Genomic DNA, 27,999 nt, shown 5'->3' with positions numbered 1-27,999 from the left:
GTGTTTTTTTTTTTAACGGCATTTTGGCTCTGATAATAGAATTATAAAAAAGCGAGTTAAATGTAAATACAAACTACGTAACTGATCTTAGTTCTTCATTTACACAACAATTTACTTAGATACAATTTTTTTATACTTTAGATACAATTTTTTTTTATACTTTACTGGTATCATGAAATGGGAATACAAAGAAGAGCATCCTTTCGAAAAACGGCGATCTGAAGGTGAAAAAATCAGGAGAAAATATCCTGACAGAGTTCCTGTGAGTTTTTTTTTTAATTAATTTATTAAAAGCCAATAATAAATGCTTTCACTCTTTTATATCTACTCTAAAGCAAAAGTACACTCTATTTAAAGTTATTCTATTAAACTCATTAGGATGATGTACCTCGGCTGTATTTTTGACTTTGATATATTTAGTTTAGAAAAAAACTATTGTTTCTATAACTTCTAAGGCTCTATATTTTTTAAATAAATCTATTCAAACATATTTTTTTGGTTTTATTAGATTAAACTTTTGAGGTTTTAATTTTGGAAAAAATTTCCAATATCATAACTTCTATTTTAGAGGTAATGTCCATAAAAAATTTATAAAAATATATAAAATATATGATGAGCTGTCTTGTCTTTTGAATAGTCTAGTAAATCAGACAAATAAAAATAATTGGAAATCATTTCTGACTATCTGACTATAAATCAAAACTAAGCAAATACTGGTGCTTTCTTATTGGGCATTTTCAAAAAATCATGCACAGAATTTCATATATGTTTTGTCTATTATTTTCATAAAAATAAAACTGGAGATCTCTAATTTACTCTCATTTAATTCTAATCTATATAAAATATTTTGTAAGCAAAGAATAGTATACATTAGTAGTGTTACCAAAGAATAAATTAAGTTTGAAGCGGAGTCACGCACAGAACAGAAAAATTGCAAATTTTAGTTATTAGATAAATAAACTTTAATTCCTTGGAAAAAATAAGTTTCAGCAGTTTAGTTTTTTTTTTAATAATATTTTAGATATTAGTAAAGATTTCTGTTACAGGATTGGACTATGTATCATTGATCGTTTAAATGAATTTCATGAATGATCATGCACTGAAGTTACAAAATCAAAACAAGCGATATGCAAAGGAAAAAAAAAACTTGCACACCAAAAGTATGAACAGGGACACCACCCATGCCTAACATGGCACTGTTAGTACTCTGATATTTTACAGCTGTTGATGGAATCAGCCTCTCTGAGAGCTATCACATAGTTTGGGAAACCTGACTACCAGCCAGCCTCAGAACCATAAAACTGAGTTTTAGAGCTGTACCCTCATTTGGAGATAATAGAATGAATCGCCTAGTCATAAAAACAGAGACACAAAAAAAACCATGCATTGAGTCAAGAAGATCCAGCATTCAACATCCTAAACTGGAAACAATGTATTATAAATACATCTGCACCAGCATAATAGATCAAGAAGGGGTGTGAGGCTGGTCAACAGGTAGAATCTGTTTACCCCTTAAGTCTTTGCCTAGGAGGCCTTCTATAAGACAGTAGCCAGATGCATTTAACATCTGCCCAAAATGAGTATTTTTATCGAGACACTATCTCTAGCCTTTACTCAACCAAGAGCCCTGAGGCAGGGGCTGTATTAAGTCAGGGTTGGCTTCTTCTAGCCTTTGCCTCAAAAAGCATATCCTACAAGGCAGCAGGATATAAAGCAGGTAACTGTAACTGAGTTACATGTTACCAGTAGCAGGATATTTTCATTGTGCCAGTTTGGATACTGCTGATTTTTTATTGATAATTTTAGTTGTTATGTTTAATAATTGCATACTTGGGTAAGCACAGTGATGTCATACAGAAAAATTAAGCTGTGAGGGCTTCAGTTTGCAGGTTTGGTCGGGAATGGTGTGTGATCGGATGCTATTCCTGACCATGCTTATAATATTTTGTAGCAGTTTGTCAGATATTTTGAGAACATTCAAGTTAACATATGTTTCCATGTAAGTCCCAGTAATAATGAATTTCAAATACGCGCTAAAAAAGTTGACTAAAAAAGTTAGAAAAGTTAAAAAAATTTATTATATAGAATAAGTTTAACTAGTAAATTATATATTTTAATGAATTATATAAAGTTAAATTTATATATTGTGTAAACCAAATAAAGTTTATTTGTAATATATTATTTTATATATTATATATATTAATTTTTTTATTTAAAGTTCTACACTTTTTATGATAACTTTAAATCTTTCAAAATAATTTGTATAACTCATTTTATTAACAAGACTTTCGTTCAACAATTGTGTTTTTAATGAAATTTTATTAATAGTCATTAAAGTTAAAAAAAACTACACACTAATATAATTGTATGTATTGCTACTATGATATTGGCTTCAATGATGAATGAAACCTGATTAGCTGGAGAAACCTATTCACTGCATTTCCTATTTTCAAAAAACATTGTGCAAGTTGTTTTTTGAAAATAGGACAATAAATAATTTACTGTTTTTGGTTATAATATAAACAAAAAACAGTAAATTCTTAAAGATATTGATAGCAAATAAAAAATGTTACAAAGCATCAAAATCTGTTGTTTGATGGGACAGAAAATCGATGTCTCTAGCTTAACTCTATTGATTGTCCACCTGTCCTGCTTATGTCTGCTGCAGGTCCTGAGTCCAAACTTCTTGCAGTAGCTAGGTAATTGTATAGGACTAGATGAGTCACCAGGGTAAAAATATATGAAATCATCCAGACCATGACACCCATACGTCTCAGAATTTGTTTATTTTTACACCACTTGCAGTCCATATCAAAAAAATAACTGCGAAAATTTTAGTTAAAAATATCAATGGGTTCCAGAGATATCGTCACTTGAAATAATGCTGACTCAGCATTTTAGTGATTATAGTGATAAAGTGACTACAAAGCAACTTTGACATACAGTATCTTCATAATGGCTTGGGGAAATTTCCTAAAATTTGGTACTCTAATAGATTTTAACTTGAGAAATCCAAAAATAGCACTCTTAAGACTCGATTATCTCAAGAGATGCCTCATTTATCCAATTTTGTTCAAAATTATTGACTTGTAAATTAGTGATTTTTGGAGGTAAAATAAAGACTGTGGCCCAAAATCCCGAGTAAAAAGTTTAATTGTATATCATTATTTCATCTTAGGTCTACTGAAAAAAATTAGATTCATCAATTGTCTCTCTAATACGTGATCAAAATTTGCATTTAAAAATGGTGTCTTTTTAGAATAATTTAAATTTTGTAACAAAAGCAATTAAAATATTTTTAAAAACATTTATTTGAATAAAACATCAAATAGTGTCATTTATTGACTAGTTTAGGACATTTATAGTCATGGGCCAAGGGAGATACCCTCCTCTCCCACGGGAGGCCCCTACGCCCCTCCCCCAATCTCCCTAGATTTTTTTTTTTTTCTTTTTGCATAAAATGAATAAATAATGCAAAAACATACAATTTAATTTTAATTTTGAAAAAATAAAATTTCATTATTTCAAATTGGTGACTTAAAACCTCCTTTTATATAAAAAACAAATATAAGTTTTGTTTTGTCTTTTTTAAAGGTATTTACTTGTTTGTATTTTCTTAAAGAATTACTTTTAATTTTATAGTTTTTATATTATTTTGTTAGGTAATAAATAATAAAAATAATTAATATGGAGAAATGTGACATTGGAAAAAGTCTTAACATTCATTGCCACAAAATTGGATTTTCAAGAAAACAAGGTTTTGTTCAATTTAAAGATCTTCCTTGTGAAAAACAAGAAGAAATAATACGGCGAGCAAATTTAAAGGAAAAGTATAGTTCAATAAGAATTATATGTTGTTATCATGAGCAATTCTATGGAAAATATTTTGAGAGAAAAATTACAAAGTGTTGCAATCCTTTTGGAACACACAAGGAAAGTAAAAAAATTGCTATAAAAGGTAATCTTACCTTATTTACAACAGAATTGATATGGAAATTAAAAGAAAACAATTTATTATTTATAAAATATTTGATAATTTCAGTTATTTTAACCACGTAAAACTAAATTTGTTTTTTAGGTAATATAAAGATTTCCATAGACATGGCAAACTATTTGCAAAAAAATAATGTTTATGTAACCCCAGGTTGGAAATTCTGCAGTAAATGTTACAAAAAAGCAATAGAAACTGATGAAGATTTAAATTCACAGGAGGAATGGGAATCCAAAAGTGAGAAAAAAATTAAGTTAGATACCACTATAGAATTGCTTGGAATTTCACCAGTCAAACTAAAAAGTCTTTCAAAACACAGCAAATTGCCTGTAGCAAAACAAAAGTTTGAGAACACTATTGACAGAGTTGCAAAAATGGTCTCATTAGCATATAATATTAAAGAAACTTTTTTAACAACAGAAATAAAAAGCCCCATTTTAAACAACAACATTAACAATGACCATGATCTAGACATTTTAATGTATGAAATAAAAAATAAAATTTCAGAGACTGACTCTTATTGCCATAAGGTGCAAATGTTAACACTCGCACCAAAATCATGGACACGTAAAAAGATATCAAGCTACTTTGAAGTGTCTGAGTATTTTGTTCGAACAGCAAGAAAAGTTAAAAATGAGAATGGAATTCTATCATTACCCGGAAAAAAAACTGGAAACCCACTTTCACCAGAAACAGTTAATTTAGTGATTAACTTTTATCAAAGTGATGAATTTTCAAGAATGATGCCAGGAAAAAAAGATTATGTAAGTATTAAGAAAAACCAACATGTTCAAAAAAGATTATTGCTACTCAATCTTAATGAATTACATGTTGCATTTAAAAAAGACTACCCTAACGTCAAAGTCAGTTTGTCAAAATTTTGTACTCTTAAACCTAAATGGTGTATTACAACTAATGCGTCAGGTACTCACAATGTATGTGTTTGCATACATCACCAAAATACAAAATTTCTCATTGATGCCATTAGGTGGAATAAAAGTTATAAAGATTTCATGGCATTGATTGTTTGCTCTCTTGAAAATGCAGAATGTATGTTGCATCGATGTAACCAATGCCCTGGTATTGAAGTGTTAAAAAGTTTTTTAGTGCAGGAGTTTATGGACCATGAGTATGAAGAAGATGTAGTATTTAAGCAATGGCAGAGTACCGATCGTACAACACTACTTTCACAGTCATTGCCACTAGATGAATTTAATGATTTATTATGTGACAGCATTGACAACCTTACCACTCATTCATATATTGCAAAAACACAAAGTAGATACTTAAAAAACTGTAAAGAAAATCTTAACCAAAACGAATGCTTAATTTTAGGAGATTTTGCTGAAAACTATCAATATGTTGTTCAGGATGAGGTTCAAAGTTATCACTGGAGCAAAAGTCAATGCTCACTTTATACAATTGTACTTTATTTTATAGAGAACAAACTTCCTAAACATAAATCTTTTTGTTACCTTTCAGAAGATGTTGATCATGACACAGGATTTATTAAGACTCAGGAAGATATAACTAGATATATCAAAGAAAATCTACCTTTTTTTTTTTTTTTTTTTTTTTTTTTTTTAGATTATTCACCTCCCCAAGGCCCGAGGGGGGCCACTACAGTCGAGGAGGATACTCATTTTTTTTTTTTTTTTTTTTTTTTTAATATTTTTTTTTTTTTTTTTTTTAGTCATTATTCGTGGTACAACCCTCTCTCAACTCTTTAACTCCGAAACACGAACCTTGCCGAGCAAGGCCGCTGCGCGGAGAAACTAAGTTGATGTATACCTGATGTATCAAGTGTGAAATACTTTTCCGATGGTTGTGCAGCACAATTTAAAAATTTTAAAAATTTTATCAATCTTTGTCATCACAGTAAAGACTTTGATTTAAATGCTGAATGGGTATTTTTTGCTACCAGTCATGGTAAATCCCCCTGTGATGGTATTGGTGTTAAAAGAGTTGTATGTCAAGAAAGTCTAAAACAAATAACTACTGGGCAGATTTTAGATGTTAATTTAATGTACTCCTTTTGTAAAGCCAAGATAAATGGAATTTATTTTAAGTTATTTTCAAAAGAAGAAATTGATCAAACACGAGCACAATTAGAAAAAAGATATTTAGGTGGAAGAACAGTTCCTGGCACAAGCATGTATCATCATTTTATTCCAATTGCTCCAAACACTATAAGTTATAAAAAAATAAGTACTGATGCATGCACTGAAATATTTGATATCATTCCAAAAAGCAAACATTATATAGATATTTCATTAAATATTAAAAAAATGGATTATATTGCATGTTTTTATGATGGATTTTGGTGGGTAGGGATTGCTGAAGATGTAAGTGAGCTTGATATAAAAGTCAGATTCATGCATCCACATGGACCAGGTAAAAACTTCTTTTGGCCAATGAGAACTGATGAGTGTTGGGTGCTCAATTCTAAAGTTATATGCCTAATTTCTACACCGCGAACAATATCAGGTCGTACATACAACATGTCTGATTTAGATTTGAAGAATATAAACTGTTGGTTACAAAAAAAAATTAATTATGTTTAAAATAATTTTGTTTTTATTTTATTTACCTATTTTGCATTTAAAATGTCTTTTATTTTTTTCAAGTTCTTGAATTGTAGGCTGAGAAGGAGGGGTGGGGTTTTAAATAAATCACAAATCACTCCCATCTTATTATGTCAATGACTATATTAGTCTAAAACTACATAAAGATATTGATTGTCAAAATGTTTTAAAAACGTTTTAATATCTTTGGTTTTAAAATTTATGACTTAAAATCGTAAAAAGATCTTTGAAATAAGAGGTAAGTATTTATCGATTTGAAGTAACGCAAATAAACTGTTTCTCAAACTTAAACTGAAAAAATATGTTTTTAAAATGTATTTTAACAATCAACTATTATTTATTCATTTTATGTAAAAAAAAAAAATTTTAAAAAATCTAGGGAGATGGGGGGCGGCGTGGGGGCCTCCCGTGGGAGGGGAGGGCGTCTTCCTTGGCCCATGAATATAAATATCCTAAACTAGTCAATAAATAACACTATTTGATGTTTTATTCAAATAAATGTTTTACAAAATATTTTAATTGCTTTTGTTACAAAATTTAAATTTTTCTAAAAAGACACCATTTTTAAATGCAAATTTTGATCACGTATTTAAGAGACAATTGATGAATCTAATTTTTTTCAGTAGACCTAAGATGAAATAATGATATACAATTAAACTTTTTACTCGGGATTTTGGGCCACAGTCTTTATTTTACCTCCAAAAATCACTAATTTACAAGTCAATAATTTTGAACAAAATTGGACAAATGAGGCATTTCTTGAGATAAAACGAGTCTTAAGGGTGCTTTTTTTGGATTCCTCAAGTTAAAATCTATTAGAGTACCAAATTTTAGGAAACTTCCCCAAGCCATTATGAAGATACTGTATGTCAAAGTTGCTTTGTAGTCACTTTATCACTATAATCACTAAAATGCTGAGTCAGCATTATTTCAAGTGACGATATCTCTGGAACCCATTGGTATTTTTAACTAAAATTTTCGCAGTTATTATTTTTTTGATATGGACTGCAAGTGGTGTAAAAATAAAGAAATTCTGAGACGTAAGGGTGTTGAAATTATTTTTTTTGGATGATTTTATATATTTTTACCCACCACAGATGCTATATAACCGCTCAAGTTGTGGCTGTGTGAATCATTTTTACAGGAATATGTTTTGATACCACAGCAAGCATCACAGGATGGCAAAGTGGAGCTTGTCACCTGATAAAGAATGCTTTAAATCAAAATCTTTTATGGCTTGTTTTCTTGTATGATATTCATGATCTGCTTTGGATCATCCTAGTTTTGGCTGGAATGCTTGGGTTTGTAATCACTTTCAGACTTTTGTGATTTTCTGCCAAGCTTATTCTTATTTATATCCTTCGTGTACCCCATCTTACAATGTTGAACTGACAAAAGACCCACAACTTGCAATGTTGAACTGAAAATTGCTGCTGCAAAAAGAACTGAAGCTTTATATCTGTCTCATATTTTAACTATATTTGGTAGTTCTAGTCGCATTTGTTTCTTTACCTGCTTCTTATCAATATTAAATGCTTTACTATTCCTGGTAACACTGAAATTCGCAATGGTTATCTTGTTTATTGATTTTGATACGTTTGTGATATTTTGATGATGAACTATTGACTTTTTGGTTTTGGCATTTTAGCATCAACACAAGTTTCTTTGTAGTCCCTATATTAATGCTACAGAGCATTCTAAATTACTTTACATATCTTTTGTGTGAAATTACCATGATTGGCACTGTGATATGCTTGCTATGCTCTCTATCATTCATGTCTTTGAATACTGCATGACACAGAGTATTGACTGTCATTTGGATCTTTTCTCATACTTATAAATTGGTTTGCATTGTCCAAATTTGTTGGCAGCTGAGTCTCTTTAGCTTTGGAGGGTTAACCAAAAACCAGATAGCTCTAGGAATTTTTTGCTGACTCCTTCGATGCCCTGCAGGATGAAGTACTGCTATTTCCCTAAAAAAATTTAAAAATATTAGGACATCTGAAGCACTGCAAGATGACGTTAAAAATTTAAAACATTATATACACCAACTAATAAGGTTATGGAGCAACTATTACACACCCTGTTCTTTTTTAGGGGGTTTTCAAGCTTTGTTTAGCTCACCTTAATACTCTGCTTTCAGCCATTTGCTGATGGAGATCTATATTCTTAAGTAATATATTGCAGGTGTTCCCTGCAAATTCTCCACCTTGGTGGCACTTGGGATAATTGTAATGTATAGAACTCCTATTCATCTTTTTTTGGCCAAGTTTCTTATTAAGTTTCAATAAAAGTGGTTCAAAATTTTCAACAGAAGATAAACTTCTATGAAGGTATCACATCCAGAATGTGCATACCATCAGATCTAAGGATGGTGGGTTTATGAATAGCATATTTTGGTGTTTAATAATCCATCCAATTTTGCCAAAATGTTTTGCCTTTTTCATGCTACCCCAGGCTTTTTAAACTGACTCAAATTTTGAGGTTCCTTGATTCAAAATCACACTAATACATGATACAATACATGGATGAGAACTAAAACAAGACTAAACCAACAAGAAAATTCAATATTTTAATGTCACAAGCTGTGACATTATTTATTTTCAATTTTAGCTTAAGACCATATTTTGCTGATGTTGGCATGTGATTTTGCTGACATTAGTAGTGGTTTTATATATGTTTAATTGTTGAGAATTTTTTATCTTGGCGGACAACAGATTTTGCTTTTTGTGTCAATACCAATGATTGCAGAGAAGTTTTTAAAAATCATCTGATTCAATACTGATTTTTTCAAAAAGTTTTATGTCAATGAGAACTTGGAAGTTTACTGCCCATTGGTAAGAATATTGTTGTTGAGGTGATGTTTGCAATTGAGCATAATAAGCAGCAAGCTGCTGTACAGCCAAAATAAACTTTGAAAAGAATGCAACCTTTGTTTTTTTTTTACTTGATTTATGGCTTTCATCAAGTTTTTTCATTGCAGAAATAGATAAGCCAGGGTTCAACTGAACTTTGACAAGTTTATCTGTTGTCACAGAAGGTTGTCTGAAAAGTCCTGCACTTGATGGACCTAAAATCTTCTATATCTGTTTCTCAAAAATTAGTGTCTTTCTACTTTTACATAAATTCCAACAAGTTCTGTTATACCAGGAGTAACTAGATATTTCCTCTTTTTTTTTATTTACCATTTCTGCACCACCTAATGATGCCAAAAATGCAAATGTTTAATTTTAAACAATATTATTTAGTTTTTAAATCAAACAAATTTTTTTGGCTTGAGGAAAAAATGTTTAAGTAAAATTTAATTATATGACTCTTTAAAGAATTTGTATTTTCAACAATTAGTTTGAAAATCAATTAAAATTTTTTTGCTAAAACCATGTTTTAGAAGTATTATGTTTGTTGTTAAATTTAGCAAAATGATATCTAGTTTATAGATTTTTAAGTTTAATTTTCAATTCTATTTAAATCAAAAATAAAAAAAAAAACCTATGTGTGAGTGTGTATTTTTAGGTTGTATTTTTATTTTATTATCTTATTTGGTTAAGGTTATTGTGGAGAAAGCACCTAAAGCTCGTATTGGCGATGTAGACAAAAAGAAATATCTTGTTCCATCTGATTTAACAGGTTTGAAAGTAGATATAACAGTATTATCATATACATATATATATATATATATATATATATATATATATATATATATATATATATATATATATATATATATATATACATATACATATATATATATATATATATATATATATATATATATATATATATATATATATATATATATATATATATATACATATATACACATATACTTATAATGCTTAATGCATTAGCTTAATGTGAGTTTGACGTCATAAAATTCTTTTTATTTTTTAAAGACATCAAAACTACCGCAATATTATATATTTCCGCAAAACGCAACCATAAAAATAATAACTCAATTAACAAAAAACAATAAAGAAATGTTATATTTAAATGTTTATTTTCTTTAAATTTTTTAAATTATTATAAAATAATTAAATGAAATATAAAGTTTTTTTAAATGTTTAACAAACTTTTTTTATTCTCAACATTAATATATGCATTAAAAAATTAATTTATTATTTAAAATATGATTTTTTTTTTATTATTATATCTTAGTTTTTAATTTCTGCTTTGCTACTAAAAAACAATTTTTTATTTTTAAAAAGTTAGGGAGTAAAAAATTAAAAACTTAACATTTTATTTATTTACTTTACCAGTGATTTATATTTGTTAACAGCAAGTTTTGTATGTTCAAAACGTATGTATTCTGCAAATATTTGATGCAGCCTTAGAATTCGTCTACAATTTTTATTAAAAGAAAAAAAAAATAGTATAGGACCGAATGGCAAAAAACATTGCGATAAAAATGAGCTCTTTATTTTTTCAAGAAAAAGTAAAATTAAAATATTGAACAATATTTAATAATATTTTAAAATAAAATTGACAGTTAAGTTCTACTCAAGCATAAACTTTAATTTTATTATCTATATAAACTTATATATATATATATATATATATATATATATATATATATATATATATATATATATATATATATATATATATATATATATATATATATATATATATATATTTATATATATATATACATTTATATATATATATATATATATTTATATATATATATATATATATATATTTATATTTATATTTATATTTATATTTATATAAATATATTTATATTTATATATATATATTTATATTTATTTTTATATACAATATTATACAATATATACTTTCTATCAGTTAATCATTTCACGAAGAGTGTCAGTTAAAATATCATCTTTGCTATCAGTATCATTATCTGTGTCATCTGTATCGCTTGTTTCAATTATTTGATCAAAGTCTACTAAACTTTTCTGAACTTCTTAATCAGATGTTGTAGTTAGACATTTTCTACGCTTTTGCATATATTTAGCGAGAGAACTCGCTAAATATATGCAAAAACTCTGATAAAATATTTGTGACAGTGCTAAATGTCCTTTCAGCTTGTGAATTCAATCCAGATATACTCATAATTAATGAAACAAGGCAACATACATTTTTAAATTGAATATAGTATTTTTGAAAAATAATTTTCCACAAACTGCGCACCGGGTGACAGTCAAATTCAGTTTTAACTAGCCACACTACTTTTTTCTATTCTCTTAATGCAGTGTCTCTTTGAAAATCAACGCTTTTTAATGGCGTTTTAAAATAATTGCTAAGAAGGTTGATTTCCGGCACTCCCAATTCTGGGTCTTCATATATCTAATGTATTGGATCAATATATTTCATACTTCTAAAAACTATAAATTCTAAAAACTATAATCTTCTAAAAACTTCTATAATTCTTCTAAAAACTATAAATTCTAAAAACTATAAATTCTATAAATTTGTGACAGTGCTAAATGTCCTTTCAGCTTGTGAATTCAATCCAGATATACTCATAATTAATGAAACAAGGCAACATACATTTTTAAATTGAATATAGTATTTTTGAAAAATAATTTTCCACAAACTGCGCACCAGGTGACAGTCAAATTCAGTTTTAACTAGCCGCACTACTTTTTTCCATTCTCTTAATGCAGTGTCTCTTTGAAAATCAACGCTTTTTAATTGCGTTTTAAAATAATTGCTAAGAAGGTTGATTTCCGGCACTCCCAATTCTGGGTCTTCATATATCTAATGTATTGGATCAATAAATTTCATACTTCCAAAAACTATAAATTCATTTATCGCCAGCCTTAGCAAATGAAACTTCTACATCATTTTTATTAGTGACCATGTAACGGTTTATAAAACTCTCAATAAATTCATCATCTCTTCCTATCGCTTGAAATTCCAGCAGTTATAAATCTCTAATAGAGTTCGATTTATAACTGTTGGAATTTTATAAGCCAATAACTCATTAGTTTCAAATATTTTTGCGACTAGAACTATAACATCTAAGCTGTCTAGGTACAAACCAACTTTTCAAGGGAAAGAATGGCACTTAAATGATTTTAATAACCCCTTTACTTTCGCAACAGTTTGAATACTTGTTTGCTCGGTTGTATAATTTTGCTTGTCATAATAAAAGCTGGCCATGTTTGTAACAGACTACAAACTCCTTTCCTCCTATGTCCAACAAACCATGCTCCTGTAATTTTTAGTAAATTGTAGTGTATTATACCAAGGCATTTTGAGACTGCTTCAACTTCCGCTTTTAATTTACCAGAGTTTCTTAATAGTAGTTAGCAATATAAAAGTCGCCAATTTTTGTAAAATCAGGGACCTCTTTAAATCCTTCTTTTACTGCCAATTCAACCCTATGATTAATGCAATGGATTTTTATCAACCATGGGCGGCTCTGCTGTAATTGTGTCAGTACACCGTTATGTACACTAAAATTTACACTTGCACCATCTGCAGTTGCACATATCACTTTGTTAGTATAATGTTCAGATCTTATTTTAAATTATGATGCATCTGATTCAAATATGCTGTTTATATCATTAGTTACTGAGTTTGAGTCACTGCCACCAAAGAGTGACATGTCCAGCAACTCTGTGACCATGTAGATCGGTATACTATTTCTATCCGTTCAAACTAAGACCAGTTCTTTTTCTTTGCCTGTTTTTCTTGCTTGACTACCTTCACTAAGAATAGAAAGAAGTTGCACCGTTTAAGGTTTTCAACACATTTTTCACGTACGGAGTCAGCACAACATTTAATCATTTCTCTTCCAATATGACTATTCTCATTTCGTTTAATTAAGCTTGCGCCAGTTAATTTTGCACACTTCACTTTAAATAAAAATGTTAAACGCATCCATTAAAAAAATAGAACTTGTAAGCATATACATGTAGAAAAATAAATCAAATAAGATAGATTAGGGTAACATAAGCACCTTGGTTATTATGAGCATACCCAAAAACTTCTAAGATGTAAGCAGTGAAGCTAAAGTTGCTTTATAATTTTTGAATCAACTTTATATGGAATTGTGAGAACAATATGGTTATAACAAGAATCAGTATAAGTTGCGTAAAATTATATGTAGTAAATAGCAGCTCTCGTCTAATTAAAACGCTGTTCAATTTTTTGTTAAAATATTATCATTACGCAAAATATCATCGTTCATTATTAAACATTTAGTTTTGACTTTATTTTTAAAAAAAACATTTTTGTGTAATACGAATTACCCAGTGTTTTTAATTAAAATTACCTAGTTTAAAGTCCTAAAATTTCAGTGGTTTTGATTGCTTTTTGAATAAAAGCAAAACATAGCAAAAAATTTTAATATTTAACAGTACAAAATATCTTTAAGTTAAATTCAAAAAAATTGTAATTTTATTGTTTTCAAGGTTTGAGTTAATAGAATTAAAAAATCTTATTGTTTTTTTTTGTTGTTGTTGTTACATAAAACAAAGTAGTTTTGTTTCAATAAAAAATGGCTTAAAATTTGATTTTTTAATGATTTATATAATAAATTTTGTTTATAACGATTCATTATATTCTACAAATTAGTTCAAATTGTTATGTTGTTATTTTTTATGCCTAATAAATATTATTTTTTAAACTTAATTTAAAGTGCTCATATTACCAAATGGTCTGGGTAGTATGAGCACTTAGGCTACTTTTTAAAACCTCTGTGTTTTTAAGAAAAATATTTTGTGTGTCCAAGTATCTAAGTAAATCATAAATAGTGACCCCTAAAAATTGTTAATTCAAAAAATTTTGGATTAAGCATAATTAATTTAGAAAAAATTCCAAATTTGGCTTAAGGTGTTCATAATACCCTATTCTACCCTAACAGTTAATTAAAATGTTATAATGGTAAAAATGGCATTTCACTTATATGTCAGAAAAGTTTTAAATCTTACTAGAACAGAAAAATGTGAATGAGGCATTGTAGGATGGCACCCCATTTCATAGGCAATTTTTACCAGATTGCGGTAGCAATTTATCATGAGTATTTCTTTCTGTGACGATGGATTTAAGTAAAAGCTTTTTGACAAATTCTTAAAATCCACCTGTTAATATATATATATAAATGATTTTTAAACAGAGTTCAACCTCTATCAATTTGATTACCAAATATTATCAATTTATTTTATTTTTTTGCTTGCGAAGACATTTTTTCATGGTACAAAAAAAATTAGCGGGAAGCGAATCTTTTTTTATTGATAAAACGCTCATTTTTATTTCACTTGAAATATTTTTTAAGTGCTTACTCTATCATCAACAATAATGAATATGGTGGTAATACAATTACTAGTTAAGTTTTTGAAAAGAATATAAGTTAATAACAGCGCCAAATTTGCTTAACAGCAAAACGTAAATGCTAAATAACTTAATAATAAAAAAAATTGACATTTCTAATTACTTCAATATATAATAGCTGGAAAAATTTATAATCAAATAGTTTTTTACTTTTAGTAAGTTACTAAAAGTAAAAAACTATTTGTTAAGTTACATTAGTAAGTTACTTGAATATATAAATTTCGAATTTCGAATTTTTTCATTTCTATATATTGTAAAAATTGCCAAGTTTGGTAACCTAACTTTTAAACATTTTTATTTCTGGCATTAAGAAGTTCTTAATATCCACTCCCTGAAATATAAAAATAGTTGTAGCATTTATTTAATTTGTAAGAATTAAATAATTAGAAAAAAAAAATAAAAAATAGCATTTAACATTTTATATAGAACCAGTACATCTAGTTTGATAGAAAATTCAATTCCATCTTATCAGAGTGTTACTCAGGAATAAAATTTATACCGCGTTTCCATCAGATTGGGAATTTAGGCTGATGTCGGCTCGGCTGGCGAGTAAAAAAAAAAAAAAAAAAGCTCCATTTCAAAAGTTTCTTAGATTAATTGCAATAACCTTGTATGGCTGTAAATACAGAATTCTTTCTTATTCCTTTACTTTTTTTTATTGTAAGTATAAAATTTAAATTTGTACAACAGAACTTTTAGATTAGTTTAAATTGCAACAAACAAAAATTGTAAAAACACAGTTGGAATACAAATAAATCACCATGAATATTTCGTGAAAAAAATTACAAACAATAAATATTCACTAATAGTCTGTAGTCTCAAATAAAAAAATCAAAATATGAGATTTATGTTGTAAACTATCAATTTACAACATAATTCTCATATTTGGATTTTTACGTTTTAACTCGTCGACAAAGTACTCTAACAAATCGTCGTCAAAACACTCCTTCTGACCTTCTATTGCAATCATCATCAAGCTTTCTAATGTGCTTTGGCTTAGCTGATTTTGAAGACGGTTTTTAACTATTTTCAATTTTGAAAAAAATCTTTCAACGCAAGCTACACTCAAAGGAAATATAAGGAGTAACTTAGTCAAAAACATACAATTAGCATAAACACTTATCAAAACAGGGTCATTATTAATCACTTTCCATAACTCTTGAGGCGTAAAATTGTTTCTTGACTTAATTAATTTTTTTACTATCTCTTGATCTTTTTCTTTCAATATACGTATATCGAAACTGTTTTCCCATTCTCGGCGTTTATTAAATAACATAATTTTGAAACTTTTAAATTCGGTTTTTGTCTCAGTTTCTGAGATATCTGGAACTTGAACGTGTAATGCTCCAAATTTGTTACTGCTTTTTGGTTTGCCATAGTGAGCTATAAGTTGCTCTAAGCTTTCTTCACCATAACTAGAAAGTTGGCTGAGTGTTTTAGGCAATCGTCTTGGGTCAAAAATCGAAAGCGATTGCCAAAATTCCATTTGCGCGAAAGTGTTTTTTAGTTCACTTTTAAAACTATTTACAAAAGATCTAAAAATGTTTAACTCAAACTCACTTAGGTCAAAGTTTTTATTTTTTTTTAATCGGCTTGTGGCTGGTAACGAAAAAATTATTTCATCAGTCGCTGATTTCATTTCAATAAAATTTTTGTCCGTGAAATACTTTCGTCGAGTACCCGAAACTAAATCATTTAAACTATGATTTGCTTGATTGACATAAGTTGGAATGTCGCTGAGACTAATTCCTACTTGCGAACTTTGTAGTGCTAGCACAAGTGGGTGAATCGCTTCAAACACATCTAAGAGCATTAATATTGTTGCAATGTTAGATAGTGAATTTGCTTGTATAAATAGCCCGAGTGCTTCTGCTTCTTTTTGTTCGGTGTAACATGTTGACAAAGCTTGTAAAAGTTTATAACCTTTGAACACAACTAAACAAGCTCGATCGTGTGCAATCCAACGAGCTACACTTAGACACATTGGAACTATGGATTCTAGTTCTCCATAGATTTCGGAGCATTCTTGCAACAAATGCATGGCTAGTGTGCGGTATTTAAAAAACTTCCATAGGTTAAGTAAAAAAATATCTACCTCCATAATAGTAGGAAAGTCTTTCAAAATATGTTTAAAACATAACGCAAGTTTGTGACTTGTACACCCAATCTAAACACACAGTGGCACAACATCTTCAATGTTTTTAAACCTCCTTTTACACCAGAATTGACGCTTGTTGTGTCCATACAAGCAAAGCGAGCATTTTTAAATGAGATATTGTTAGCTCTAAAAAAATTTTGAATAACATCAAAAACATTTGGAGCTGATAGACTAGAACCGGTGAGCTTACTTAAAGGAACTATCCCTATAAAATGTTCTTTAACGATGCCGTTGTGTTCGAAAGTGGCATGTATAGTTAACTGTTCAATCGAAGTAATGTCAGAAGTTTCATCCGAATAAAAAGAAAAACTCCCACCTCTTCTAAGTGACTAGAGTAAAGGATTTTTGACAAAATCAAAGATAATGTTTATATACTTTGCAATATATTTTGGAGACATATATGTTGCGTTTGCTGGGCCAGACAAAACGTGCGCCTTAACTTCCTTACAACCACACGCAGCAATAAGTTCAATAATGTCTGAAAAATTATGAGTATGTGCCCAGTTTTTCCTGATTAACAAATGCGTGACTCTAAAGACGGTTTGAATAACGAAGCAAGAGTTACTTGTTTTTAATGTTTCTTTTGCAAGAGTATTTTCACACAGCATTTTCCAGATACTCGAGTCTTGCTTAGATATTTCATCAAAAGCTTGTTTATTTTTTAAAGCTATAGTATGCCTATGTGTATTTAAGTGATCTTTCGCACGCTCCGAGGGGTGATCTGCAAATTTGCCAGGGTTTTCAATAAATGCACGATTACTTTTTTTTCCAGGGGCAAACGATATGCAAACTTTACAAAACCAACCTTGTTTTGATGACGAATAAAAAAAATCGGGAAAAAACATCTCATACTTTTCTGTTGTTTTATTTCGTAGGTCATCTACATTTTTGATTGGTATTTGTGCTGGTGTGACTTTGTTTTTTTTTCTTTTTCCAAGAACTGAAGTTAAAGGAATTGCGTATACATCGTTTTCGCTTTCAGCTAATGTAGACTGAAGAAGACTTTTACTTACTGCTGATGTAGGCTGAAGAGGACTTTCATTTACTACTGATTTAGACTGATGAGGACTTTCACTTACTGATGATGTAGACTGATGAGGACGTTCGCTAACAATAGATGCAGACTGATGAGGACTTTTGCTTACTACTGATTTCCATTGTTGACTATAGTTTTGCACACTTGTTGTTTCTTTATATTCTCAAATAACGTTACAATATTTTTTGATTGAATTTTGTTATATTTTTTTTGAAATAGTATTTTCCATTATTTGAAGGCATTTTTGTTGTCGCTTTTATTTTATTTACTTAAATAGAAATTACTAATAGAACGTCAAAGATTTAAAGAATATCAAGGTCTTTGAAGCGAAACGTTTTTCAATAGAATGGAAATTTGTTCGAATAGAATGGATAAAAAGTTAAAAAAATTTGCGTTGTTAAAAAAGGTTTCGTTACTTTAGTCAAATAAAACGTCTATATTTTATGAGTAAATTTTTTGGTCAAATAAAATGTTTGTAAGAAAAACTTTCACTGTATTTTACAATTAAATTCAATAAACAACTACGGCCGGGGGAGATTCGCAAGTAAATCATAGCGACAAATTTCTCTAAGTTGTATAATTTGATAAAAAAATTGATATTTGTATTTGTTAATTTTGTTTTAGTAAATTAAACTTTATGTTTATTAAAATTTTTGATTTGTAAATTTAAAAAAAAATTGTAAAAACTTATGTAAATGTAGTATTCTTTTTTTGTTTTACGCAAATAATTTATAACATTTACAAACACAAATGATTTAACTTAATTAATAATAAAATGCTTACACTAAAATGCTTTAATTTACTAACAGAATTTTTAATTACCTTAATAAAAACTTTTTATTCTTTTATTTAATGAAATTTTGAAATGACATTTACATCCACCAAAGTCATTTTTTAAATAATTACTGTGCTAAAATCTTTGTTATATTCTTAACTAAAGATAAACAGCATTCGTTAGTTTAAAATTTTTGTATTGTAAATAAAAAGTCTAAAATAAAAACACGAATAAAAAAACAAAGTAACAAGCGAAATAAAAAATCCAAAGAACAACTGACGTCGTCAATTAAAAAATACAGTTTTTATTTTATTTTTGAAGAAATTGCCGCGCTTTTTGAATGACTTTGAATTGAATGACTTCCTTCGCTTTTTCTTTAGTAAAGAAAGTAATTGTTTTCGTTCAACTAAATTATTTTCTTGGTTTACTAAGTATTTCTACATTTCTTGCGTAACACTTAAAATCTGTTAATAACAGGATTAAAGGTTGTTTTTTTAATAATTTTTTGAACTTTGGGAAATTTAAAAAAATTGGGAATTCCGCATTATACGTGATGCCATCAGGCTAGTTAACACTCTGCTTATAAGTTTGGTCTAAGAGTGGCAAATATTCGTTAAAATAGTCTAAATTTGTCTTTCAATTAAATTCGGGTCTTAAAAAAATGACTTCTTCGGCCCTTAGAAAGGTTACATTATGCAATTGTTATTGTTAAAAATATAAAAATTTTTTCAAAAAAATATTTTGCCTGCATTTTATTATTTAAAACGTTATTTACACACAAATTTTCAATAAAATAAAACAATTTAAAATAAATTAAAAACATTTTTTTAATGTCATTTTTGTCAATTAGTAACGTGTTACTAAGCAATGAAAAGTACCATCTACAAAGACTATAGGAACTGCGCGTAATTTACAAGTGTGTGAAACATTTTAAAATTAAAGTATTATTTAAAAAAAAAGAAATTACAGTTAATAATCAAAAATAAAGTTTAGAAGCAAATAAAAAAATTAAACAAACAAATTGTATCAGAAGGTTGCAAACAAACAAAATCTTTTTTTATGGATTCATATTCACTAAGTTACAACAAATATTATTAAAAAAAAACTGTTAAAGTTAAATTACTTTAAATTTTTACAATTTTTTAAGGGGTGCCAAATGAAAAGAAGGTACCTTAAAAAAAAAAAAAGGTCCTTCATCTATAATATAGAAAAATTTTAATAAATAAGGTCGCCAATCAGGGTTGCTGTCCCAGAGCGTGACTGCTCTCAGCGGCCTGCTATTAACTTATTTGCTTTTAAATTGAAATTGCTTGAAAATAGAAGAAGTTATTAAAATAAAACATCAACAATTTAAATTAAACCCTTACATTTTTTGCTCCTTCTTTATTATTGTCAAAATCTTCATTTTCTAATTGTATAGCATATTGGCGAGTCCTACTTGATATATGTCTACTAGTGCTATCTTTTTTAATATTACTCGTACCATTTATAAATCGTAAGGCAGCTGCTCTTACTGCTCCATTAGTTCTTAATAAAATAGTACTTCAATGAAGAGCACACAATTTACATATGATTTTAACTACATAAGTAGTTTATTTTTCTGTAATGGTTTCAATTTGAAAATCCTTGACAAACTCCCATCTATTAAAAGTCTTCAAAGTAACTCTCTTACTTTCAAAGTACTATCCTTATATTAATTTTAAAAATTTGGTATAGAATAGGAAAAGTAAACTTTTTATATATTCAAGTTTGTCTTCATTTATATAGAAATATAAATAGTCATTAGTTAAGAATAAAAACTGTCATTAAAATGTGCCTTGTTATAAATTTCATGGAGTCTGCAATGTGTGCCTTCATTAGGACATTTCCTTATTGATGCGTTAAAAGTGTTGAGTGGAAATTATACTCTATTCTTGATTTATCTAAATTTAAGTTTTCTTGACAATTTTATTGCCTCGTTCATAGAAAACATCGTCATCATCAACAGAGTGTCAATTAAATATTGCAAATAACAGTTAATTGTCTGCATCCTTTCTTTCCAAAAATAAAAATAAAAAAAAATGCATTTTCCAAAAATTTAATAATATTTGAGTTAATACAAAACCTTAATAGTAAATATATCTTCTACTAATAAATAAAACGGGTAAAGATCGGTTTGTGTGCTAACTTTATTGGAAAGTCTGAATATTACACATACCTTAAACATATTTAAAATTAAAAGAATAATTTAAATAACTTTTTAATCAATTTTTTTTTTAAGCTTTAAGGATTTTTCTGTTCATTTTTTGAATAGCACATAAACTGTTAGTTATGTAAAGCTGCTGTAAAAAATAAATACATTTTGAATAAATAAATATTTTATATAAAGTATGACATTGCAAGACCTTATTTTTATTATATATTTTGTATTGGTTTGCTTCAAGCGTGTTTGCGTTCAATATTTGCGCTTTTCAAGCAAAACAATCAATCATTACCATAAAACAAAATAAAAATAACATAAACAGCAATAATATAAAATATAACTTTTTTGTTTTTTGTTATTCACTTGTTTTTACTGTTCAATAGAGGTTTAAGGAATTTCTTTTAATGCTATAAAAACTTGTATAAATAAATATACTTGGGCTTGCTAAATAAAAAAATGATACATAAAAAAATTTATCGCAACATTTAATTATAAATATTTCATTTATGGTTTTCTTTTAAGTTTCATTTAGTAACTTTGTATACAAAGCAAACATTGAATAAACTTGTTTTTTGTTACTAATAACAATAAACAATTTTATTAATTTTTTTTTTATAGAATTTGTCATTATTTATCAAAATATATAGTATACTATATATTTTGATTAAAAAAAGCTTAATAAAGCTTAAGTTTTTTCATTAGTAAATAGCGCATATATCCAACATAATTGTCATTCAAACTTTATTACATAATTGTCAATGTGTTTTTTTTTTTAATCAATTACTTCTTTTATCTTACGGCTTAATAGAGCAATTAAAAAGTTAAAAAAATATCAAAGTTGCTTTATGTAAATCGCTCTAGGCATATGTAATTCGTACGTAAATTGCCTGCAACTTAACGCTTTAAAACAAGCAGTGATATATATATATATATATATATATATATATATATATATATATATATATATATATATATATATATATATATATATATATATATATATATATATATATATATATATATATATGAAGACCTCAGTGGATAAAACTTTTCTCTATGGCAACAAACAGGTCTTAATTCTTCAAAATTTTAAAAGTGCTTTTATTGCTGAAGCAGACCTTGAAGACCTTTCAAAAATATGTTTAGAAAACACCTGTAAACCTGTCAAAAATATATAAAACCAGACCAGGAGATCTGTCAAAAACATATATAGAAAATAAATATATAAAAAAAGCGTCCTAAACACCCATGCATGTCTTTCTTTATTTTATAGAAGATGGTATTTATGTCTCATTTGTGATGAAATAATACCAACTTACTGATCTCTAGAAGTTAACATCAAACCGCCTGAAGCCTGAAGTGGGCCACTGTTTGGCCCACTTTAGTTTGTTAACATTAATGGTTACAAATCAAATAATAAACACATAGTTTCGTGTTGCCCAAATTGTTTGTTGGTTCTGTTCTTAGCTCTTTATTGTTTTTGATATATGTTAATGATTTAAATAACTCTGTCCACTTCTCGTCAGTCCATTTATTTGTTGATGATACTAATATCTTGCATATTAATCATTCCTTGTGAAAAAAACAAATCTAATTTTTTTTTTCACCTCTAAGACAAAAACTTTTATACAATGATCACACAACTAAAACTAAAATTAATAAAAAAATTTTATATCCAACACACATTGTTAAATATTTTGGTGTTTTTATAGATTCGAATCTCTCATGGAATTTTCATATAGATGGCTTTCAACAGTTCACCATTATGTTGGTAAAACTACCCTAAAGAGTCTGTATTTTGCAATTTTTAGTCTTATCTCAATTTCTGTCAGGTTGGCAGATGAGTTAACAGCTGTGATATTAATAAATTGTTATTGACTTGATAAATTGTTATTGAGTAAATCTGAATAATAAATTTTCAACTTTATAATACAAAAAACTTCTTCCAAAAACTTTCTACCTTGTCAGCACTTGTTAGATATGTTAATCTTCTTTTTGTTTTTGATTCCCTAATTAAATTCCTGATAAATTCCTAGTTTTTGATTCCCTAACAATTCCTCTATTATAACCTTTTTCACAGAAACTTGATTTATACATTCACATTAAACTAGAAACATTAATAATGGAAAGCTAAATGTACATTTCTATGTTTATATTTCTAACTTCAAGGTATGGAAAGTATTCAATTTCACATCAGTGGATGAAATCGGAATCTTGTGTGCATTGTGTATGAGTTCGAAGCATTAAAGCTTTAAAAAAATTTGTTAATTAATATTATTAAAATATTTACTTGATTCCTTCTTTGATCAGGTTTCTGCATAAGTGACACCTTCCTTGTCAATCAATTATATTTTTTTGTAATAAAGATATTTCATGATAATTTTATTATTTATAGTATTCCTAATTTAAAATATTCCTAATGCTAATATTCTTATTATTAATATTCTTACTAGCTGACCGTACCCATAAAAATATGGATCTTTATAAGTCTATTCCACACCGACCTTTACTATACTTTTTCCTTATATATATATATATCCTAGCTTTACAGACCTGTAAAATACTGGTCTTTGCCAAATTGACCATTTCTACTAATATATTCCACACCGATCATTTCTATACCTATTCTTTATTTACTTCATTATTTTTTAGTAAAATAACTCTTTCTGAAAAATAGCTTTAAGAGCAAAAAAAATTATTATACTCAACTTTTCTGCATACGTAGAGCTTTCCCTTTGTGTAATAAATTTTGAATTTTTTTCAATCTGACTGTATACATTTATAGCAAAAAAGATTTTTAATTGTTAAAATAAAATTTTAAAGTTGTCTCATATTATACATATATTATAAACAATTGTTCCAAATACCGCCTGTTTACACTTACTGACATTTGTACGCAACACTGTTCATTAACATAAAAACAAAAATAGAATTTTTAAGCTTTTTTAAAAAATCACTTTTTTTTGTTTGTTATATTATATAATATCTTTACATATGTTATGTATATGCTTTCTATAAAACTTCAAAAGTGTTTTATTTTGTATTTTAGAAAATTCAAAAAAGGTTTTAAAAAAAAAAAAAAGTGCTAATGGTAGGATTTAAACCAGCTCGCTTTGTTTCAGAAACTCTGTGACCTAACCACTTTGGCCACTAATGTGTTTTGGTTGTAAAAGGTTTTTATGCTAGTTAATAAACAAAAAATTCTACTAACTGGTAAATAAATTCAAATCAAAATTAAGGAATGCAGTTTTCAAGAAAATTTAAATCTATAAAACTTGATATGTGTTATAATATATTTTAGCATTACATAATTTGAAGTTTACATAAGTTAGATATTTGCTTAAACTTTTGCTCACGTTTTCTTATAAAAAAAGTGCTGTGACTTTTTCTCCTCATTCGCAATGGCTGTCAAGAGTTCCATGTCAAACACGCTCAAGCGGGCACTACTAACACTACTACTGTTATATTCGACAATAATATATAAGATTATTATTATTATATTATTGTAATCATATGATTGTAAATTTTGAGGAAAATAAATATCTTGTTGTTGTTGTTGTTGTTGTTGTTTGTTGTTATTGTTGTTGAAGTGGGCCACTGTTTGGCTCACTTCAGGTACTTTGTTTTTATTGGAGTTTTTAATTTGGATTTTCTGGCAGGCCAGTACTAAGTAACCTGGGTTGATATTTGACTGGGGCCATGTTTAATATAAAATAGTTAGGGCTGAGTTTGGGGCTGGGGCTGCATAAACAATTATACATCCTAAAGTGTATTTTTGAAAGTATATTTTGAAAATCATGTTATATTTTTGTATAAATATATATATGTGTGTATGTATATTTATATTAGATCAACATCATCATTATTAACATGATCATCGTCATTATTGTTATCATTGTTATTATCATCGTATCATTGTATCATCATCATTGTCAAGCTTTAGCCTTCCCCTTTTATGCTGTTTCTTTTATATAAAAAATCTTGAACATTTTCTTTCCTTAACTAAAACTCATTCATACTATATGTAATGTTCTCTCTCCAAGTTTCCTTACTTCTACCTCTACCATTTTCTCCTGAAGTTGCTACCTCCCTACATGCTGATACCCAAATCCTGTTAATCTTCTCTGACAACTGTTGGTCCATAAAATGTTTATTCTAATCTCTGTCTAAGATTATGGCTCCTTTTCTTGTTTTTTTAGAATCATACCGCATATCTATCTAATCATTTTTTTTTTTCAACAAATACTACACCATGTAAATACTAAAGCTTTTACAAGTATGTAACAATATTGTATGTCAGCATCTAAATAAATAGCAAGCATATAACTTTATATCTATGTATATCAATATTGTTTATGCATAAATGCGCTTCTTACCTAACCTCCTGGATTCAAGCAGATATGAAAGTTGTATTTCTTTATCTTGGTTTTAATCAAGCCTCAGTCTACTCCACGTTTTTCACCTTCTTGTGCAGTTGTTATATTAAACTGTAATCGTTTTTTATTATTTTTACAAATGCGTATTTATTGATAACAAATGTCTTTTTATTATTGCAAGTTAATGTAAAAAGGTCCTGTCTGATGCTAAGCTACATTATACTCAGTTTACTAAATCTTGTATCTTATCTTAGATGTTAGTTTCTAGAGACTTTTGGAAAACCTTTAAATGTGTTATTGACTAAAGTAAGTCTAACATTCCATCTCTAATTCATGGGTCTGATCTAAGGAATAAGGCAGAGTTATTTGCAAAGAACTTTTCCTTTAATTTGACTCTTCCTGCCATTCCAGTTAAACTGATTAACCAATTGTTAGATGTCCAAGTCACTCCAGGTCCCACTCATGCTTAAGTTAATTTTCAATTTTCTACGCCTTGTGGTTCAGACAACATTTCCATCAGAGTCTTACAAAAGTGTTCTTCAGAACTTTTTTGCTAAATAAGTGGTTCCAATATTTAAAAACTCTCGAAAACACTCTGACCTTTCCAACTATCCACTATTAGTCTTTTCACTAATGTTACTTTCTTCATATAAAAATTTAAGATTATTAAATCATTTTTTTCTAACTGCAGAATTAAAGTCATTTTCAAAAGCCTACTTTCTTCTTCATTACCAGTAACTTTAGGTGTACCGCAAAGGTTCTATCTTTTCTCTTGTATTGTTTCTTGTCTACAATAATGAACTTCATGAAAATTTTACATCTAAAGCGGCTCTATTTGCTGTAGACTAAACTTTATATTCTTGTCTTGACAAAAAGTCTTCACTTTTTGATGGCTTAGAATAAGCTGTCGTTTTTTAATTTGATCTCTTTTCTGTAATAGTCTAAGGCTTGCAGTGGCTTGTGGATTTTAAGTCTGGACTTAAAATCCACAAATTTTGTTAGACAACAAAACTCATTTTTTTACTGCAAAAAAATATTGCAATATTTTTGGCATTCCTATAGTGACGAATAACAACTCTCTTACTCTCAGACAAAATCAAAGTCTTGTAAATGTACTTAGACCTGCTTTATTTGCCAAGCCTGAGCCACTCTCCCATTGCTATTAAGTCATTTGATTGAATTAACCATACATGGCTTAGATTTGATAAGGGCATAATAAATCTTATATTAGTTTTAAAAAATATTTTCAAAGTTATTGTCTTGAAAATTAAACTTTGTTATCGAAAAAATGAATCTATTTGCTAAAAATGAATCCATTTGTTAAAAATCATTTTGATAATCTTAATTGAAGATATTTTCAACTTCCATTTATTGGAGTTTCTTCAAATTTCACTAAAACTAAAATTGATATTTTTATTTAAAATATCTCAATGTAATAATTAAAAAAACTTGAAGTAAAAATAACTTAAACTGAAAACCTCTAAAAATGAGCTGTCACTAAAAAAAAATTGCATCATATTTCATGGAAAAATCTCTCTTTAAATACACAAACATTTCATTAATATAAATTTATTAATTTAGTGTATTATATCATTTCTGTTTTTAGTTTTTTTGGCATTTTACCATGTTATATTTATGTAGCAAATTTATTTTAAGTTTGATATTTCTCTATAATGTTTTCATAATTAATTTTTATATACCAGAGTTTCAACTGTAAATTAAATCCCCTTAAAGTGTAGTGTATAACATCATGACAGAATGTTATTTATTTTTATTTTTTGTTCCTTATAAAAAAGTATTATTAGTTCTACCCTTTCTTATTTTACCCTTTCTTATTTTAACCTTTCTTATTTTTAGTTGGCCAATTTTACTTTTTGATCCGCAAACGAATTCATTTACGCGCTGAAGATGCCCTTTTCTTCTTTGTAAACAACGTTATACCTCCCACAAGTGCAACAATGGGTCAACTTTATCAGGAACATCATGAAGAAGATTTTTTTCTTTACTTTGCTTATAGTGATGAAAGTGTTTATGGCGTATAATTATAGTTTGTTTATTTAAATTGTTTTTTCGTTGTTTTTTGTTTGTTTTGTTTTTTTGTTAAAAACATGATTTCTTTGTTTATTGTAAATTTACATACATTTTTTACATTAAAAAAATTATTTTGAAGAAAAATGTTTTGGAATCTCTTATGTAAACTGTAAGCTCTTATGCAAGCTATAAGCTTGTGTGCATTCTTTGATTTTATTATATGTTTATGTTTGAAAATTTGTATATACAATGAAAGCCTTCCAATTTTTTAATGTTTTATGGAAGCAATTATTTTATGCAACTTGTATAAATAAAAGGTGTGGTTTTTTAAGGTTGTAAATAAAGGAACATCTGTTCAAAGATTAACTCGAATGTTAGATGCGGCGAAGTAAAAGCAAACATTTTTTTAAACTTTTCTTCGATTAATTTCTATGAAAAAATCTTTTATGTTTAGCACAAATGTTTTATGCACAAATCATGTAAATTTTAGTAATTTTATTAATGGTGTTATTTAGAAGCTTAACTATCAATTTTACAGCTAAAATAAATTAATGTCCTTGA

The 27,999-nt window shown here is 27.8% G+C and overlaps 2 protein-coding genes across 2 annotated transcripts; both read left to right on the top strand.

Annotated features, from left to right (window-relative positions):
* The first annotated feature begins 25 nt into the window (after positions 1-25).
* Positions 26-27,999, top strand: LOC100198377 (gamma-aminobutyric acid receptor-associated protein). The gene is made up of 3 exons (XM_065800162.1): positions 26-262; positions 10,125-10,203; positions 27,265-27,999. Exons 1-3 carry the CDS (start codon positions 173-175, stop codon positions 27,447-27,449), a joined length of 354 nt encoding a protein of 117 aa, XP_065656234.1. The 5' UTR covers positions 26-172; the 3' UTR covers positions 27,450-27,999.
* LOC136082070 (uncharacterized) lies at positions 3,625-6,555 on the top strand. The gene is made up of 3 exons (XM_065800648.1): positions 3,625-3,958; positions 4,079-5,596; positions 5,825-6,555. The coding sequence occupies exons 1-3, from the start codon at positions 3,688-3,690 to the stop codon at positions 6,553-6,555; spliced, it is 2,520 nt and encodes an 839-aa protein (XP_065656720.1). The 5' UTR covers positions 3,625-3,687.

This window comes from Hydra vulgaris, chromosome 06 (genome assembly GCF_038396675.1).
Source record: "Hydra vulgaris chromosome 06, alternate assembly HydraT2T_AEP".
Lineage (NCBI taxonomy): Eukaryota > Metazoa > Cnidaria > Hydrozoa > Anthoathecata > Hydridae > Hydra > Hydra vulgaris.
The sequence above is the reverse complement of the archived record's forward strand: the minus strand, read 5'-3'. Positions and strand labels throughout refer to the sequence as shown.

Bases quoted from the DNA above. Each gene is read 5' to 3' on its own strand.
- LOC100198377 (XM_065800162.1), top strand. From the start codon at position 173: ATGAAATGGGAATACAAAGAAGAGCATCCTTTCGAAAAACGGCGATCT. The intron at 263-10,124 runs GTGAGTTTTTTT...TATTTGGTTAAG, and splicing joins AATATCCTGACAGAGTTCCT to GTTATTGTGGAGAAAGCACC. The intron at 10,204-27,264 runs GTTTGAAAGTAG...TCTTATTTTTAG, and splicing joins TGTTCCATCTGATTTAACAG to TTGGCCAATTTTACTTTTTG.
- LOC136082070 (XM_065800648.1), top strand. From the start codon at position 3,688: ATGGAGAAATGTGACATTGGAAAAAGTCTTAACATTCATTGCCACAAA. The intron at 3,959-4,078 runs GTAATCTTACCT...TTTGTTTTTTAG, and splicing joins TAAAAAAATTGCTATAAAAG to GTAATATAAAGATTTCCATA. The intron at 5,597-5,824 runs GCCCGAGGGGGG...ATGGTTGTGCAG, and splicing joins AGATTATTCACCTCCCCAAG to CACAATTTAAAAATTTTAAA.